Below are 18,867 nucleotides of genomic sequence, written 5' to 3'. Positions count from 1 at the left end.
TTTGGCCTATTGTTACTTATTCCAGGGGTCACCCCCGACTGACTATCCAATCTAACGTTTACATCAGATCTGCCTTCAGCGGTGATTAATTCTTGTAATTGGAATGAAGTGGGGAGGAGAGGCTTTACTGCGAATGCTGCTGGAGTCGGCTCTGACAGCAGCTCTGATGAATGAAATCTGTGTTGTGATCTAATTAATAAAAGACAAGGGAAAATGATAGCATCGGTTTGGAACAGCTTTTGTTCTAGATGGGGTAATCCCCTACTAATAATTATATCTAGCCCTTATATAGCACTTTTCATCAGTCAATCTCAAAGCACTTTACAAAAGGAGAGATGTATCATTAGTCCCATTTTACACCTGGGGAAACTGAGGCACGGGGTGGGAAAGTGACTTGCCTAGAGGCCCATGGCAAAGCCAGGAATAGAACCCAAGTCTCCTGAATCCCAATCCTGTGCTCTGCCCACTAGGCCTTATGATTTCAGTGGAGTTACTCCTGATTTATAGGGTTGTTACTGAGGTCACAATCTGAACCGTTCCTTCTGTGCTGTTATTAACTGGTGCACAGGCCTGGTGCTCACCCTCTGCCCAGAGGTGAATCCCTCCCTGACCCCTCACTGAGCTGGAAGACTTGACCAAGGGGACTGAGTCACCCGCACAGTGGGTGACGGAGGCTGGTTTCACGCTGAAGGCTTCACACAGCAGGTAGCGAGTAGGTGGGTGCAGATACCTGTATGTTGCTCTCCAGCTTGGGTGCACAGCCGGCTCATGCTGCATAGATACATACCTCCACTGCCTTCCATGGCAACTCGCCACGCCTGGCCAGGAATTCACCCAGCCAGGGGATGGGTAAGGCCCTCGCAAAATGGAAGGAAAGTCTCGAGAGAGCACTCTCTCTCTCTCTCTCGTTCCCCACTTACCGAGACAGGCTTTTTAATCAGCCCCGATTATTGAAAGGACGTACTATGTTTTGTTAATGGATCAGGGACAGGAGAGAGGGAGAGAAATCCAAAGCTTTTAGCGTGTCGGGGCCAAAATTTACCATCGGGAGCTGGGGATGGGAGCGGCCTCTACTGAACAGTACTTAAGGCCCCGATTTATTGGCTGTTAAATGAGGCGTGACCTGCCTCCGTCTGATTGAGTAGTTGCTCTAGGGGCAGCAAAGGGGGTAACTGCACGGCAAGGTGCTGGGTGACAGGAGGAGGGAGGGCACTGGAAAACATGCAGCAGCCAGCCGGCTGGGGATGTAGAGATTAGCAGGAAACCAAGAGCAAGGAGAGCCCAGGGCTTGTTTGCCTTTCTGTCCTGATACGGTCCCAAAAAGTGGTGATCTGCGGGGTGGTAGCGTGGAGCGATGGGTGATCGGAGCCGAACATCTCTATTAGGATGTATTAATGGTTTGTATTATGGTAACGCCCAGTGGCCCCCGCTAAAATTGTGGCCCATTGTGCCAGGCACTGTGCAAACGCCCAGGAGGAGACAGTCCCTGCCCCATAGAGTTTAGACCCTAAATAGACAGGGTGTGAGGAAGGCCGGATGATTCTTAGAACTTTTGTGGATTTTCACGTCCTGTGAGGATTTTTGAGATTTTTAAAAAAATGTTCCTGGCCCAAATTGGGACAAAAAGTCAAAAATCTCTAAAACTTTCATGACCTGAAAATCCTTCACTTACTGCTGATCGTTGGATGATGGTGCAGAGAACTGTGCAGTGACCTGGAGAGACTGGAACCAATTGGATGGGCTCGGAAGAGGCTGTAACCGATTGCAGCACTAAATAGAGGAGAGGAGAGGTGCTGAAACGTGACCTGTGGCAGTTCAGTAGCAGAGAGGCTTATAAGTCAGTCCACAGTGAGGTGGGGCAGCGAGTTCTAGGCTGGGGACTGTGATCAGCACAAGGGATGAGGACTTAGGAGCCTGGATGCTTCTTTGAACCTTCTCTAGCTGTGGAGTGTGCAGGGTTTGGCTGCAAAGCTCACAAGGGCAGAGTTCCTGCTGCCAGGGGGCTGGGAGTCCAGAGAGCGCTGGCCTGCTTGTGGAGATGTTTGGTGTTTCCTTTGCAGCCGTGCCGAGGGAGCCACAGGGGGAGGCAAAGTGGGGAAAAGCTACTGGCATGGCTTCCAACCATGAAGGCAGGGCCCAGTCTGGGACACAGATTCAGGTCCTAGGCTCATAGAAATGCCGGGCTGGAAGGGACTGGAGAGGTCATCGAGTCCAGCCCCCTGCGCTGAGGAAGGGCCAAGTCTCCATCCCTGACAAGGGTTTGTCCAACCTGTTCCTAAAAACCTCCGATGACGGGGATTCCACAACCTCCCTCGGAAGCCAGTTCCCGAGCTGAACTGCTCTGACAGTTGCAAAGCTTTCCCTAATATCTAACCCAGTGGTTCTCAAACTATTGCACGGGTGACGCCTTTCACGTCGCAAGCCTCCGAGTCGATCCCTCTTATAAATTAAAAACACTTTTTTGTATATTTAACCCCATTATAAATGCTGGAGGCAAAGCGGGGTTTGGGGTGGAGGCTGACCGCTCACGACCCCCCCCCCCCCGCCATGTAATAACCTCGCGACCCCCTGAGGGGTCCCGATCCCCAGTCTGAGAACTCCTGATCTAACCTAAATCTCCCTGGCTGAAGATTAAGCCCATTGCTTCCTATCCTACCTCCAGTGGACGTGGGGAACAATCCATCACTCTCCTCTTTATAACATATTTGAAGACTGTTCTCAGGTCCTTGCTCCGTCTTCTTTTCTCAAGACCAGACATGCCCAGTTTGATCGGTGCGTTGGCCCCTCTCCCCAGGCAGGTGTCCCAGGTGCTGGCAGAAAGAGCCAGGGGGGCTGAGGTGGAATGTCCGTGGCGCACGAGGGTGGTTCTGAACCCAGCACACACTTGGCAAGGGCACCTGAGAAGGTGGGTGTATCTGGTGGGGACACGTAAGGAGACACCCACTGGTTAGCCAGAGACTGTGAGGCTGGGATGAGTGAGCCCCATTGACTTCAATGGGACTGGCTGGTATCCTGCTGTAGGAGACTATGGACTGGTGATTACAGCTTAGTGACTGGACAGGCGGTGACCAAGGTAAGGGGTAGGGGTGGGGGGTGTCTATGGAGTGAGAGCTTTATGAAAGGACAGCAGAGCCCTCACTCCCTCTGCACTTAGCTCTGCCTGGGCACTGCCAGGGGTTGAGATGTGGTGGCAGGGACATGGGTCAATGTGCCAGCTTCAGCTCCGTTTTCTTTCCTGCTTCCCCTGCCATGGCAGACCCCACTTCCTCCTCCTTGATCCTAGTCTCATGCTGGCTGGCTCGGTCTCCAAGGAGATCCCTGCCTCCCTCTCTGAACTGCTGAGAGGCAGAGGATTACAAAGCAGAGGGTGCTCCCTGACAGCTGCCAGTTAATGGGCTTCTGAGCATTTCCCTGTATGCAGCATGGGTTTTGCCGTGACACACTCCTGTGAATCCACCGTCTGCGCCCCCTCCCTGCCCGCCACACACACCCTGGACTTGCTCACCTCACTCTCTGTCTCTCTTCACACCCCAGATCTGGAGTCAAATCCCACTTGGGTGTACACAAAGGGTTCATTTCAGTAAGTCCCAGCTCTCCCGGCACCAGCACCAGTCACTTGGGTCCAGTGTTTAAAGAAGGAGATTGGGAGTCAGGCTTCCTGGGTTCCATCAGCACCTCTGCCACTCTCCCAAGATCCCCCAGTGAGTAACTCACATCATCGCTCGGTGCCTCAGTTTCCCATCTGTAAAACTGTTCTCCCAGGGGAGTTATGAGGGTTAATTAATCCATGTTTGCAAAGTGCTTGTGGATGCTATTGTTATTGTTATGGTGAAAGGTGCTAATGGGATCTTGGATGCTGGACAATCACAGAGCTCAAGGTGAATGGGTACACTTAACCTTTCTCCTTTGTGTCCAAGAGGAGGAGCAATTGGGACTCTTGTAGTAAAACCAGCTGCAGACAAAGGGTGCGGTGAATGCCTCAAAGGCACCCGGAAAGGCAAGCCAGTGAGGAGCAAGAGGGTTTTCCAAATAGCCAACACAAGGGCTGGGTGCTCTACAGTGCTGTTTGTGTGTAGGGGAAGAGCAGTGAGCAATAGACAGAGGTGTAGAGTGACCCAGGAAGGTGACAGAGGCTGAGAGACCAGGGCTGGCATGTCTGGTTTGGGAGGAGAGCTGGTTGGAGCATTTTTGACAAAATTAAATGTCATCACAGTATGGTGCTTAGACGAAGCTGAAACATTTTGTGGAGATCTGTCGATTTCGACAGAGTTTTCACAGTGATGGTTTTTGTGGTCCAGGGCTCTCTGGTCACCTCTGATCAGAGAGAGAGAGAGAGAGAGACCCGAATCAAAAACCTGAGAGTTTTGATTCCAAAATATCTGTTTTGGCACAGTCCAATTGGTGAAAATGTTCTGAAGGTTTTTGGTCTCGTTCCAATGCAGAACAAAAACCAATATCGAAATCTCGAAAGTTGGCACGGAATGGGATTGTCGTCCTCCAGCCAGCTCTGCTGGGGATCTCAGCAAAAGCCTGTGGGCTCTGTCTCCCTACTACTGGTCAGAGATACACGACCGGGTGTCTATTTCTGTGAATAAACAGACTGCACCAGAATATACCCGACTCAGATCAACGATTTCTCACCCAGGCAGAACAACCCTGCAAGGCTCTGGATTACGCTGTTCCGCTCAGCCTATGGGGCCACCTTATTAGAACTTGTTTAGATAGAGAGACCCCAACGGAGATCAGAAGCCATGGGGCTAGGTGCTGCATGGACATGTAGTGAGAGAGAGTCCCTGCCCCGCAGAGCTTATAGTCTAAGCAGACAATGCAGGATTATTACCCCATGTCACAGAGGGGGAACTGCGGCCTAGAAAAATGAAGTGGCTTGCCCTAGGTCATACAGGGCATCTGGGGCGGTACCGAGAACTGAACCCGGGTCTCCGGAGTCTCAGGTCAGTGCCTGAACCCGATGGCAGACCCTGTGCTAAAAGGCGCTAGAGAATAGGCTTCGAACAGAGGGAGGCATGATGCAGACACGAAGAGGCAGCTCCTTCTGGGAAAGCATCTCCAGGTGCCTGGAAAACAGCAGCTCAGCTCCCTGAATTTATCGTTCCATCTCCCCTCGCGCTCTGCCTACCTGTCTCCAGCTGCCAGCTCTAGTAATCTCTCTGTGACACATCAGCAAGCCTACGCGTCTGTACCCTTGTTCCTGGCTTCTCCCTCTGTCTCATTACAGCTGCATTAATATTACAGCACCCGAGTTGTAGGCTGTCGCTGGCGTTTTCTCTGGCGATCAGCCAGGGGCGAAGGCTTGTGTACCGGTTCGGGTCATGCTGCAGTCGGAAGCTAGGGAATGCTTTCACTTGAGATTTGCCACGTCTTAGATGTAAATTAATAGCACGAGCAGCAAGATCAGAGCAGGGAGACCATAGCCGCGGTCCCGGGAGCATTGTAGTGCCGTTGAAGCGTATTAGAGTGATGGGTTTATATGCAGGGTGACACGCATGGCGGACACCGAGCAGCTAGTGGGACGTGGGAGGAAAGGGTTGCCGGAGGCTATCGCAATGGCAGGCGGATCTCAAGAGCAGGGATGTTGAAGAGGTTTGCAGCTCTCAGCAGCGAATTGAGCCTGTGCTAAAGGGGGCGTGAGCGCACCACAAAACCTCCCCCTGCTCTCGTCCAACGAGGATGGAGGATGGGAAGTCAGCTTCGCCCTTTGGGTTTGGGCCACGGTTGAACGGCACCGGGGCTATTCGAGTAACACGAATCAGCCCCCTGCTACCGCGGTGCTTCAATCTCACCTCGTTTGTCCGCTGGTGTTTTTATCTGCCTGTCTAGTCCCTCTATCCACCCATCTAGAATTGTAATGCCACGTCCATCAGTGTGGCCTCTGGGCACCTTACAAAGAGATCACTCCCTCTCTCAGCTCCTCTCTCTTGGGCTTTCCTAGGCGCAATCTTATAATGCTTCAGTTTGAGTCCAACTCCCCAAGCCAGCGAGCCTGGAATGTGGATTTCAGCAATGAGGGGCCAGACTGTGAACCCCCTTACTCCCACTGGTGAGTGGCTACAACCGTGCATTGTCCCGGAGAGGGGAAGGAGTTCACAGCCTGGCCCCTTAGCTTGTTACATCGGTTGAATAATAGTGTTCATTGTTAGTAATGCAGTAGCACATAGGAGCTCCAGTCACAGCCCAAGGCCTCATTGCGCTAGGGGCTGTACAAACACAGAACGAGAAGACAATCCCTGCTCCAAAGAGCTGACAATCTAAGTATGAGGCAAGAGACAATAGATGGATACAGGCAGATCCCCTGGGGAGCACAAGGAATCAATAAGACAGCTGTGGTCTGAGCACCCCAGCTGGCTAACTGCTCTCAAGCGTTTTGCATCCTGGCAAAGGGGAGCTGAGACATTAAAATATTCAGGTTTGAAAGCTGGACCCCAAGAACGCCTCGTAACTCCTAATTCCCCTCCCTGTTAACTGCCTAGGACTTGGCATTGTCACATGGGGAGGTCACAAGATGAGCGAGTTGAGTTTGTCCTGGCCGGAGGATGGCAAAGCAATTTAATGAGGTGTCAGCAGAGAGGAGGCTAGGCCAGGCAGACAGCGGCAAATTAACGTCAAAGTCAGGCCATGGAAATGAAGTTACAATGTCAAGGCAATGACAAAGCGATTCCTGTGTCAGGGGAGATCACGGTGCAGTAGCAGAACGGCAGCAAAATGATTTCAGTCCATGCCTGCCGAGGGAAACCAGGGCCTCTTAGTGAGAGCTGCATAATAAAGAGAAGTGGGGGAAAGCCGTGGCTTCTGGAACTAGCACTCAGCGGTACAGAGGCCCAAACAAAAGCCATGAAACACCGAGAGGTTGTGTTAATGTAACGTTACGCGATTGACCTGAATTGCTGAGTGACCTGTGTTAGGCAGGGGGTCAGGCTGCAGGATCACAAGGGGCCTTGCTGGCCTTAAAATCGATGAGTCGAGAGGAGCAATGAAGTGCCCCAGAAAGGCTGCCAGCCGGAGCTCAACCTGGTGCCAAGGCTTCGTAGTACACAAGCTGCCCTGCCAGAGGAACAGATGCAGCGTGTGTGGCCATTCTGGGGAGATCCTGAACAGATCAGTAGATCTCTGGCAAGGGCGTGCCCTGCAGGCCCCTCTGTGAGAGGGTCTTGTGCATTGCTGGGGCTAGGCCGACATGGCTGGGCTGAGGTGTTAACGAAGAAGCTCCGGATTGCATTTCCTTTCTCCCCCACCTGGGTTCCAAGGAACCCTTCCGGGAGATTGGCTTATCCCTTTCTCCTTTATGGCACGGCTCCACTTCTCTGGCAAGGCAATTCCTAGCCATTAGCAGACAGCTTCGCTGTCTCTACAACTGCCCTTAATGAGATTTTAACAGCAGCCCTTGATCGCCCTCAGTGAGGAACTACTGAGTTAATTGTGTCAGGCAGTGGGCGCCTGATCACTAATCCTGCGGTAATAATGGGAAGGGAAGATCAGGAGGTCAGAAGCACTAGGCCATTAAGGATGCGTTAAGGTGGAGTCGTCGCTGTTCTGTCCCCCAAGCACACATTGCCCATGAGAGGGACCTGGATGCATACACAGGCCCTTATAAAGAAGTGCAAGAGAGAAGGGCAACAAAAATGATCGGGGTAGGGAACAGCTTCCATATGAGGAGAGATTAAAAAGACTGGGGCTGTTCAGTTTAGAAAAGAGACCACTGAGGGGAGATACGATAGAGGTTTATAAAACCATGACTGGCGTGGAGAAAGTGAATAAGGAAGTGTCATTTACTCCTTCCCATAACACAAGAACCGGGGGTCCCCCAATGAAATTAATAGGCCGCAGGTTTAAAACAAACACAAGGAAGTACTACTTCATACAACGCACCATCAACCTGTGGAACTCATTGCCAGGGGATGTGGTTAAGGTGAAAAATATAACTGGGTTCAAACAAGAATGAGATACGTTCATAGAGGATAGGTCCATCCACAGCTGTTAGCCAGGATGTCAGGGAGGCAACCCCATGCTCCGGGTGTCCCTAACTCACAGTCAGTTCCTTTCTTATGGCCTCTTCCTCCTTCGTCATTTTTTTTCCAACATAAAGAACATTGTCTAGAAGTTAGAACCTGGACTCAGGAGTCAGGAATCCTGGATGCTGTTCCTAGCTTTGGAAGGGAGTGTTGGCCTGTGGTTAAAGCAGCTGACTGAGGGTCAGGACTCCTGGGTTCTCATCCACTGAGTCATCACTTCACTTTGCTGTCGCAAATGGATTTAAAAACACCTTGTCCCCCCCACCCCCGTTGCTGTGAGGTTTAGCTGACTGACACCCTCAGACCAAGTGCCCCACAGATTCATTATTTTAACGGGTTTTTCCTCTTGGCATGTACATTCTCCTGTTTGTTCCCAGTACTCCCCTTTTGCTAGGATTTTCTAGGGTGCCAGCGTGAGAAGACAGGGGCCCTTCCTCACCAGCTGGCAGGGGGAAAGCGCATGTGATGCCCGCTCAGAGGTCAGAGAGGTTGCTGCTGCGGTACATGTTGACACCTGTTCTCTGTACCTTGCACTCGTCTCTGCCGGCAGCTTGCGTCCAAGAACTGCCACTCGTGCCGAGCTCCTCCGCTCACCCCCAATGTGGCAGCAGTCGGGAAAGCTGTGATCCCACCCCATTGGCGCTAAGATCTCTCCCCTCTCAGCTCCATCGCTAATAACGGCTCCCTTGGTAGGGAGCCTTTTCATTTGCAGGCGCGCTGTGCTCACTTCGGATTTCAGCACGACCGCGCCTGCCTTGTTTTGACACATTAATTGATTCTACTTGGTGAGACGTCACCGAATCAACCCCGCTCCTAACGAGCCCGCTTGATGAGGGAACATATAACGACGGTATTGCTGGAAATTGCTGCCGGGATAGCTAGGGCTGGCCTCGGAAGTGCACATATTGTTACATGGAATAGCTACGGGGTGATGAAATGCTTGGTGCTCCATGGGTCTGCTGCTGTCGCGTCACCAGCACCGTTTGAGAGTCCACCCGCATGGCCGGCCAAGCTCACTGCTGGTCTGGCATACGTTTCCCACTAAAGTGTGTGTGTGTGGGGGTGGGGGAGCATTGGGGGGGAGATGGGTGCAGGTGGGTGGGTTGCAGTCCCTAGACTTTCAACCTGGAGCCAGCTGTTCACAACAAAACACGCATCACTCTGGTAATCCCAGCACATAGGGTGAGAAATGATTGGATGATGGTCTCTGGCCTGTGCTCTGCAAGAGGTCAGAGGAGATGATCGCGTTGGCTTCAAAAATCTATTCTTCCCCGTCTCCCCCCAAGCGTTATTTATTTATTTCGTTGCTTGTATGACAGTAGTGGCCAAAGTCCCCAACTGCTCTTGGGGGCCCCATTATGCCAGATGCTGAACAGGCACATAATGAAAGACAGTCCCTGCCCAAAACTTGCAGTCTACATAGACATGACAGACCAACAAAGATTCTCTAGATCATTCATTTTTCATACCTCTGTCATGTTCCCTCCTATTCACTCCCCCCGAGCCAAACTAAACACAATCTTTTCAGGCTCTCCCTGGACGTCTCTCCTAGCCTCTAATCATTTCCACCTGCTGTCTCTGAACCCCCGGCTAGTTCTGCTGTAGCTTTGTGACCAGATTGGGTGACCAGAATGAAGCACGGGATTCCAGTGGAGGACATACCATTCGTCGATTTTGGGCCAGGAGGGACCAATACGATCATCTAATCTGACCTCCTGTGTAGCACCGGCCATGGAATTTCACCCAGTAATTCCTGCTTCAAGCCCATAACTTCTAGATGAACTAGATCATCTCCTTTGGAAAGACATCTAATCTGGATTTAGAGACATCAAGTGACAGCAAATCCCTGACATCCCTAGTAAATTGTTCCAATTGTCAGTTCCCCTCACTGTAAACAAACAAACAAAAAAACCAACGTGTGCTTTGTCTGTCCTGAATTTACCTAGCTTCAGCTTCCAGCCATCCGATCTTGTTATGCCTTTGCCAGCTAGATTAAAGAGCCTTCTGTTAGCAGAAGCTGTTTCCCCGTTTAGTTGCTGATAGACAGTGATCAAGTCACTTCTTCGTCTTATCTTTGATAAAACTAAGTAGGTTGATCTTCCTAAACCTCTCACGGTAAGGCAGGTTTGCCAGATCTCAGATTATTCTAGTAGCTCTTTTCTGAGCCCCTTCCAATTTTTCTACCTCTTTTTGGAGTGTGGACACCAGAACCGAACATAGTATCTAATGATGGCGTCACTGATACCATGTACAGAGGTAATCCCAGCTCCCTTCTCTTGCTATTCCCCTTCTTATCCATCCAAGAATTGCCTTAGCCCTCTGGGAGCTCATGGACAACTGGCTTCTACCCAGGTCCCCAAATCCTCGTCAGAGCTGGGCTACAGTCCCTCATCCTGTAAGCGGGATGCACGTTCTCCATCTCTAGATTGATTTATAGAGGTGGCCCAAACCCTGCAGCTGAGTACTCCAAGCAGTGGAGGTGCTTGAAATCTAGGCCCGATGGGTTGAGAGACACATCGCAACCTCAGAACGTGACTCCTTAGGCAGCAGGATCTTTGGGGCAGAGAGGAGTGTGTGTGAAATCTCCTGGGCAGAGCCTGGGGCATGATGGACACTACTGGAACACAAATCATTGTGCCCTGGAGCGCAGGCTGCCAGCCTTGGTAAGGGCACCTTTCCCTGCCGTGCGCTGAGCTGGCAGTGGGCAATGGCTGGGCTGGGTTTCTGCTGACCCTGCTTTACCCCATCTATTTCTCACTGGCAGCCCGGATTTCAGGCTCTGTCTGCTTCCTTGGGTTCCGTTGTCGGCTCTAACAGATTCTGCTGGGGCAGGTCGTGGGTGGGAGCAGTGCAGGAGTCCGCCATCTGGCCATGCTGAGCTCGCAGCTGCAGGCACCAAGCCCTCCTGAGCTGAGGGTTCGTTCGTCGGCTGGGGGAGCTGGTCCAGCCCCACTGGGGAAGTGTTGGACTGGGGTACACAGGCCACGTGCTGTTGGGAGCAGCCTCCCTGCCCGGCTGAGACAGCAGCTCGCCTGGCTCTTTGCTTTCCCTTAGCTTCCTTTTTCAGAGGCTTATTCCCAGGCCTGAATCCCCAAGGCACCGAGAGCTCAGGGGGGAATTGGTGGGCGTTGCAGGTGCATCAGGCTGCGTGTCACTGGGGAAGGCCAAACAGCCAGGGCGAGCACAGTGCTGACGTCTGCACAGGCCTTCACAGCACAATCCCTTGCTGCCAGATTGCACAGGTGCAAGCTCCGAATGGTCCCTCCTGGGGGGAAGAGCTGTTGGGGGAGGAGGGAGAGTCAATGTCATCTGGGGATGCTGGAAAAATCCATTTGTTTTCCTAACTCAAAGTCCAAGTCACTGCAGGGCCCAAACTTCTTAATTGGCAACAGCTGCTACAAATCCAGCCTCTGAGTGGACTTCAGGGGTGAGTTCTCAGGGGATGCTTGCTCAGGCAGGCAGCATCTACATTGCCTCAGGAGAGGAGAACTGAGCAGCTCCTTGAATTGACTCATTTGTATCAAAGCATCAGTTAGCTTGGGGATCAGATGGTCCCTCGGCTGCATGGGCAGGTGCACAGCCCTGCTGGGGAGGGGCAGGAACGGGGTCCTTTGAGGACAGAATAGGACACATGGATTTAGGAGGGAAGGCACCTTATCTTGCAAGGTCGGGACAGTGATTCAATTGGCCAGGCTGGTGTAAAGGACCTCCCCCTTCCCCCTTAAAATGCTTTTTCAGTTTATATGTGGCCCCTAATCACTATTGATTTGAATCCAGCCCCCCCTTCCCCAGCAGCTCTACCAGCCATCGTAGCAAACACAGAACGAATACACACGGCAAGACCCTTTCTCTCCCTGATTCAGGTTCATCCCAGCTAGCCCCTATCCCCAGCAGCTGCCCCTTCCTCCGTCAAACCTCAGAGGTGTTTCATCTACGCAGCAACCTGGCATGCCTTGCATTATCACGCCCCCAGGCTTCCCTAGACTCTCCCCCCACTGCTAGCTACACAACAGCTTGAGCAAAGGAGACTTTTTTTAAAAAACAACTTTCCTCTATCAAGAAATCCCCCCACAAGGGCCCTAGCGCTGCAGTGACTAGGAGACTTGCTACCTACCTAAGGGCAGCCCAGCCCTCAGACAGGCCCTTTCAAAGGCTTGGCCACCTTCCCCTCCCGCTCTCCAATCAGTCAGGCTCAGTGATGGCAGGTGTAGCCCATCTCCCACTCAGAGCTTTGTCTACACAGAGTTGTGTCTGAGTAAAAGGTCCTGATTTACTCCACGGGTGGCCACTCTGATTCTGGAATAAGGAGGGCCTTGTTCCGGTTTAGCTTAACCCAGCAGGTCAATCGAGAATAACTCCACCTGTAACCAGTCCCTCAGACTCACAAGTCCCTGCGTGTGACCACCTCCCAAGGCTGGGCTTTATAGTGTCGCTGGTTTACTGACCCGCCCTAGCTTTGCAAGGTAGGGACTCTCAGCTCTGCTCCAGGGCCTGGCAGTTTCCCCTGAACTCTCTAGCTAGCTGGCTGTCTCTTTGTGAAGTGGGGTGCTTCTCCCCACCCCACCCCTCTTTAGCTACATGAGAGGGGAGTTCAGGTGCTTCCCCATCTGGTTCTCCTGTGGTGCTGCTGTTTGATCCAGCCGGTAACCCTCTTCTATCACCACCATAGCGAGCAGAGGGCCCTCTTCATATAAATGGGGTGATGGTGGCTCATCCTGCAAGGTGCTGAGCATTCCTGGGAGATGCCAAGTGCCCTCAAGGGGACCAAAGGGTCCTCTGCCCCTGGCAGGATGAAGCCCTAAGTCAGGGTCAATGTGACCATCTCAAATTGCAATCCACTAAAAGCAAACCACGGTGGCCTGTTTTCCCTCCCCTAGCCCCGGCCTTGTAGGTGAGACTTGAGATTGCAGTGGCACTGGCTGGAGGGAATGTGTGATCCTGTGCTAAAGGGGGAGGAATCTCTCATGACAGATGCTCCCATTACCATAGGCTGGGCCAGGGCCGGCTCCAGGCACCGGCCGGCTCCAGGCACCAGCCTGGCAAGCAGGTGCTTGGGGCGGCCGCTCCGGAGGGGGGCGGCACGTCCAGGTATTCGGCGGCAATTCGGCGGACGGTCCCTCACTCCCGCTGGGAGCAAAGGACCTCCCGCCGAATTGCCGCCGCAGATCGCTATCGCGGCTTTTTTTTTTTTTTTTTTTTTGGCTGCTTGGGACGGCCAAAACCCTGGAGCCGGCCCTGGGCTGGGCCATGCCTTAGCACCAATTTCACCTGGAGAGGGGCTCAGACCAACTCCCCGCAGCTCCAGTAGCCCTGACCACATCACAGCACAGCCGAGCTCCTTGCCCTTTGTGGCTGGTCTTTAGCGCCATAACAGGCCGAACGGGACCCCCAGCATCCCTGAACGCTGGGAGAGTTGGATCCCAATCCAGTTTGTGACTCATCCCAATCTCCAGAGTAGTGAGATTTGAGCTGGAGCATCCTGTTTGCACTTACTCAGAGACCTGGGCCAAGAGTAGGGGGAGGGATAGCTCAGTGGTTTGAGCATTGGCCTGCTAAACCCAGGGTTATGAGCTCAATCCTTGAGGGGGCATTTAGGGATCTGGGGCAAAAATCTGTCTGGGGATTGGTCCTGCTTTGAGCAGGGGGTTGGACTAGATGACCTCCTGAGGTCCTTCCCAACCCTGATATTCTATGATTCTAGTGACGTGAAACAACCCGAGTGAGGGAAGCAATGCAGTGACCGCACAGCCCATCTCCCCCCAGTGAGAGCGGCAGGTCATTTAGTGCTGTGCTGCCTGCCAGTCCGGCCTAATTAAGGCACCGCTCATTGTGTCAGATGGAGACTGCCACGATGGAACGAGTGATTACCAAGTATTGATCCACCCCCTGCCTGTGGGGACTAATTTGTTTATTGATGCCTGCTGCATGATTACGGCAGGCCTGAGCCTGGGACAGGGTGGGTTTCTTTCAGAACAGAGTGGCCAATGCAGCCATTTGGGTAGGCAGATGTGCAGCACACCTCCCTCGGTGGCGGAATTTGCTCCATTCCCAAGCAGTGGGCTCACCCTTGTCAGCTGCAGCAGCCGTCTTGCTTCTGATGATGGCCGTTTGATAGTGTCCAGGAAGAGGCTGGACATGTGGTGTAGGCAACAGGTCAGATCAACCCGGCAGGAAAGGCAACAGCTCCAGCTGCACTGCACTGCATGATCTGCTTTTGAAATAAAGCCAAATGTAGATGGCACGTGGAAAAATTAGGCCCAGCTCAGTTGAAGTGATAGGAGCCACTTTGACCTTAGCCGTGACTCTTTACGGTAAAAATTCTTGGGCAAGATTTGTAGAAGTGACTGGCGAGTCTGGGCACTGCCCTTTGTGGGGACCCCACCTGAGCCCCAAAGAGGCTTGACTTTTAGAAAGTGGCTGAGCACCTGCCCCCTGAAAATCACGACTCGTCTCGTTGGCTCAGTTTGGGCATGCAACAATCACTAACCACGCCTGAAAATGTTGGCCCTTCGGATTGACATAGCGCCTCTGGGATTTCACAGCTCTTTGCAAACATGAATGGGTTAAGCCTCATCCACTCAGATGCAGTCTTTCAGTATCATTAGCCCCAAGTTACAGGTGGGGAAACTGAGGCCCGGAGCACCTCCACGTATCTGAATCCCCCAGACAAGTTTTGTGTTTTTACAATCGCCCTTTCCTAGTTTGTAAGGTTTTCTTTCCTGACCCCGTTACTGGCTGAAAGCCCCCACCCGCGCAGAGGAAACTGTGAAACTGACTATAAACAAAATACTGTTGAATGCACAAAGTAAACAAACAGAAAAACAGAGCAAGTATATATTTCCCTCTAATCTGCATGTATGGTCATTTTAGCTGGTCAACTTCTACCAATAGATTAAAATGTAATTTCAGACAACTGTGCGTGTTTTTTTTAAATTGACAGTGTCCCTTTGACCCGATTGTATAAAACCTATTTAAAACATATCTAACAATATAAAACTAGTCCGTATAGCTACTGAACTATTAGCTAGTCTAAGTTCTGAATCATTTACTGTAGCGTTATAGTAAATAGCAGTTAATTAACATCACTTTAGTTTTATGTACAAAGTACAATATCTGTTAGCTAGTTACACCTGAATCCATGATTTAAAAAAAAATAGATTTTTTTTTACCAATGGGGGGTGGGGGAGGGACGGGAGAATTGGAAATAACCCCCCCCCCCCCAAAAAAAGGCCATGATACTCTTCCAAGGACAAGTTCCAGCCCCGGAGACACCAAAACGCCTCTCCACTCCCAGGAGACGCTGCAGCTTTCAAAATATGAACATGTGTGTGGTGCTGTGCTCCTTGCACTTGGCACTACTGCCCCCTTTGAGCTCTTGGGCGTTGGCTTCCCCCTTTAGTGGGGTTACCCCAGGAACGGGCTTGTGAAAGCTAAAAGACTGCAGCTATAACGAGGACACAACGTTCAAGTTCCATGCACTCTTTATGAGAGCAAATAGGATTCCAGATGCCTGACGAGCATCTCGCTGTACTCAGAGGAAGATGCAAATCTCAAAACATAAACTAATGAGGTGCTAGACTGTGGAAAGAAGTAAACTGTGCTGAGCCTTCAGCTGGTTTTCTAAGCATGAGGATTCATTTCGAGTCCAATGGCCCTGGACTGGCTGTTTAACTCCCACGGAGGAAAGCATAGATCTCTTAGTCAAGAGTGGCTGAACTTGACATCAATCTCAGAGGCTAACCTGGAGAGAAGATTGGCAGCAGTTCATAACGTATAGTTAAAGCATTTAGCTACTACAGGCTCTTCTGTGTTTATTTGCACATGGGTCACAGAGTTGGGAACTGAACTGAACCCAGCTGCCTCTTATAATTAATTTTTGGTTTTGTTTTTTTTTAGTAACTCAAGCTGTTCTAGCTCCGTATTTAAAAGCCTTAGCAGCAAGCATTGAAGTTAACACCCTGTGAAAATGGTGGTGGGTAGGCTGGACAGCTGCCGGTTTCATCCTGCATGACTCGGCCAACAGGTTTACATGGAGCAGGACAGCGAGTAGAGAGTGGCCGTTAGTTCCTTTGAATTGGCTGTTTGCGTTCTGCATTAAGGTTAAATCTGTCTGACCCGTCTTTCGTTCATTGCCCTTGGCAGTCCTGCTCTGCCTCTGATCCTGCAAATGAGTTGGCTAACCTCTCTCTCCCTCTCCCCAGTGCGATCAGTACAAGAAGGGGATCATTTCTGGTTCAACGTGCAAAGACCTGTGTGAGGAGCACACCCTGGTGTTCCAGCAGTGTCTTTCCTCATCCCCCACTCAGCAGGTAGGTGGGCTGTCTGAGCTCTGGGAACTTAGCTTGGTGGGTAAATGAGTCTCTTCCCACAGGGGGAGTAGGCTACTGGTGCCCCTTTAAGATAGCCATGTGCCATGCACACCCCTACTCCTCAGAGCCTGGTTTGCACCATTGTTGTCACAACTGTCTTTTGCTTGGGAGGTCTGGGCTGAGCTTCTTAGAGACCTCAGTGGATGCTGCTTCCGTCTCCTGGAGCTGCAGGCCAGCCTGTGCTGCTAAACAACCTCACCCATTCCCTGGCCCGTCTCCTACAGTCACAGCAGGGAGGGGAAAAAAAAAAACATTTAGGCCCTGATCCAAAGTCCGTGGAAGTTCCTGGGAGCCTTTCTATGGACTTTGGATCAGGCCCTTGGAGAGGAGCAGGTCAACCAGCTTTGCCTGGCCTCGGGTGGGGGTGGCATTGACAAGAAATAATCGCTGTACAGAAGCCGTGAGAAGAGTGCTTACCTGAACTCACTGGAGTTGGCATCCAAGATCCCCCTTAAATAAAATGGAGACTTGGTGCAATGCTGGGTTACCATGGCAGTTCTAGGGGGCTGCTTTTCAACCGCTCCCTTCATAGGTGGGTGAACACGCTCCTCAGACCACCTCCACTGTGGTTACCCCCCATGTGCCTCCACACTGGCTGCGTCAGTGGAAAGGCCAAGGACCGAGTGGGCCACCCAGAACCCTTCTCTTCCTTGCCTGAGCGACGTTGGCACAGCAGCGTAGGCGAAGCTTACACCGCCACTGCCCATGTGGTGCCTGTGATGCAGATAGAGGGCTGCATGGCTGCAAACCCACCCTCTTACTGTTACCAATACGAAACTAACTGGAATTGGTGGAAGGAATCTCACTGATATCATCCACTGGGCTCTCCTGGGAACCCTGCAAGAACCCACCAAATAATTATTTGCATTTGCTTTCAGCCAGTCAATCTTCCCATGGTCACTTACCTCTGCTTTGGTCCAGGTGTACAGGGGGCGCTGGATGGAGAAAGAAGTGATCATTAAATGTGGTATTGAAGATGCTTTAAAGGCCGACAGCAAGCCCGATTCAGTGCCCAGGAGGGACCTGGTTCTCTTTGACAAGCCTACAAGAGGGACATCCATGGACGAATTCAGAGAGATGCTCCTGAACTTCCTAAAAGTCAGTGTCGCTGAGGCTCCCAAGCTCTCACATTGCATTTTTCCGGACAGGGTATTATCACCTCTGTTTGGAAGGCCTTGGGACCAGCAATAGTGCTTGCCAGTGGGGAGAAGCCTAAGCTAAATGCATTCTTCTATCCTCTGTAATCCTTGAAAAGATCCAGTCCTGTCTGAAGGACTCTGATCCCCACTGTTTGTTGTAGAGTGAGGCTTCGTGTGATATGTCATATTCAAGATAATCCCCAGAGCAGATACCGTAGGAACCACTAGATAAGGATATATATCGAACAAAACCACTGTGTTAGTTGCGAGGGTACATTTCAGTCTCATTTTGGAATTCTAGTTGCAAGACCAACCCTTACAATCAGTCAGAAAGGGACTCAGGCTGCTCCCTCCCATTGATTTCAACGGAAGTTAGGAGCCTAAATATATTTAAGGATCTGAGTCAAAGGCCCTTTTTGGCTCTTCTCTCAGCATTGCCAATACAGAGCCCTGGGCAATGTCCCATGCGCGTTTATATAGAAGTTAAGAGGACTCTATTAGTGGTTTTAATGCGACGCTACTGGGGCATCATTCTATTTTGAATTTATATAGAGGTTCTAAGCACTTATAAGTCTTTGTCTTTAAAATACCCTGTTGGAATTTGAATTTAGCTTTCTTGAACAGTTTCATTGAAAAAGTGTTCATTTTTCCCATTTTCAAAAATGATTTTTTAAAATGCTGAATTAAAATGCACCCCACACCCACACTGATCAAAAAAAATTATAAAAAAAAACCCCAAAATAAAAACTTTTACGTGCAACTTTTACTTTTTTTCTGACCACCTCTACTCATGACTTTTAAAGCAGCCCAGTGCCCTTTTGCTAGGGAGGAGTTTATAATCCCAATAACCCAGCCAGATTCCAATTCAGATCCCATTCTATTTGGGGAAGATAGAAAGGTGGTGTCTACTTGACTGAGGTATTCATTGCATCCGAGCCTAGAACTGCTGGGTAGCACTGCTGGGTGCTGCTAAGCACTTGCTACTTTTCACGCTGGTGTGGATGAAACAATAAAACCATATCTAGAGCCCTAAAGGCCATGTTATTTGATTACACTTTAAGTCATCCTGTTAGGAATACTCAAATCACTTCAGTTGGTAATTCCCTCCAAGTGAGGCGGGGATAAAACCTGCATTACGGGAAGAGAAATTAGTGATCTTATGTGATACGCCTGAAATGAAGTTTTCTGGCCTCTTAAAGCTGACAAGCACTGGCTTCCTTTTAACTCCTTTTCTAAGCTATCATCTTTAAAAAGGTATAAAAAAGGAATTTTCTTAAAGGAAGACTGCACGGATTAATTAGAACACCACAGACTGCTGCCGTACTTTCTGCA

General features: G+C 51.0%; 1 protein-coding gene across 2 annotated transcripts in view; it reads left to right on the top strand.

Moving 5' to 3' along the window:
• The window catches only part of DIPK1B (divergent protein kinase domain 1B), a 41,772-nt gene that overhangs the window by 19,342 nt on the left and 3,563 nt on the right, over nt 1–18,867 (top strand). For both annotated transcript variants that reach the window (XM_005299513.4, XM_005299514.5), the window contains exons 3-4: nt 16,229–16,336; nt 17,318–17,494. In XM_005299513.4, coding sequence (XP_005299570.1) covers nt 16,229–16,336; nt 17,318–17,494 — 285 coding nt within the window. The remainder of the gene's footprint in view (nt 1–16,228; nt 16,337–17,317; nt 17,495–18,867) is intronic.

The sequence above is a fragment of the Chrysemys picta genome, chromosome 18, assembly GCF_011386835.1.
Source record: "Chrysemys picta bellii isolate R12L10 chromosome 18, ASM1138683v2, whole genome shotgun sequence".
Taxonomy (NCBI): Eukaryota; Metazoa; Chordata; order Testudines; family Emydidae; genus Chrysemys; species Chrysemys picta.
This window is presented reverse-complemented; position numbering and strand designations above follow the sequence as displayed.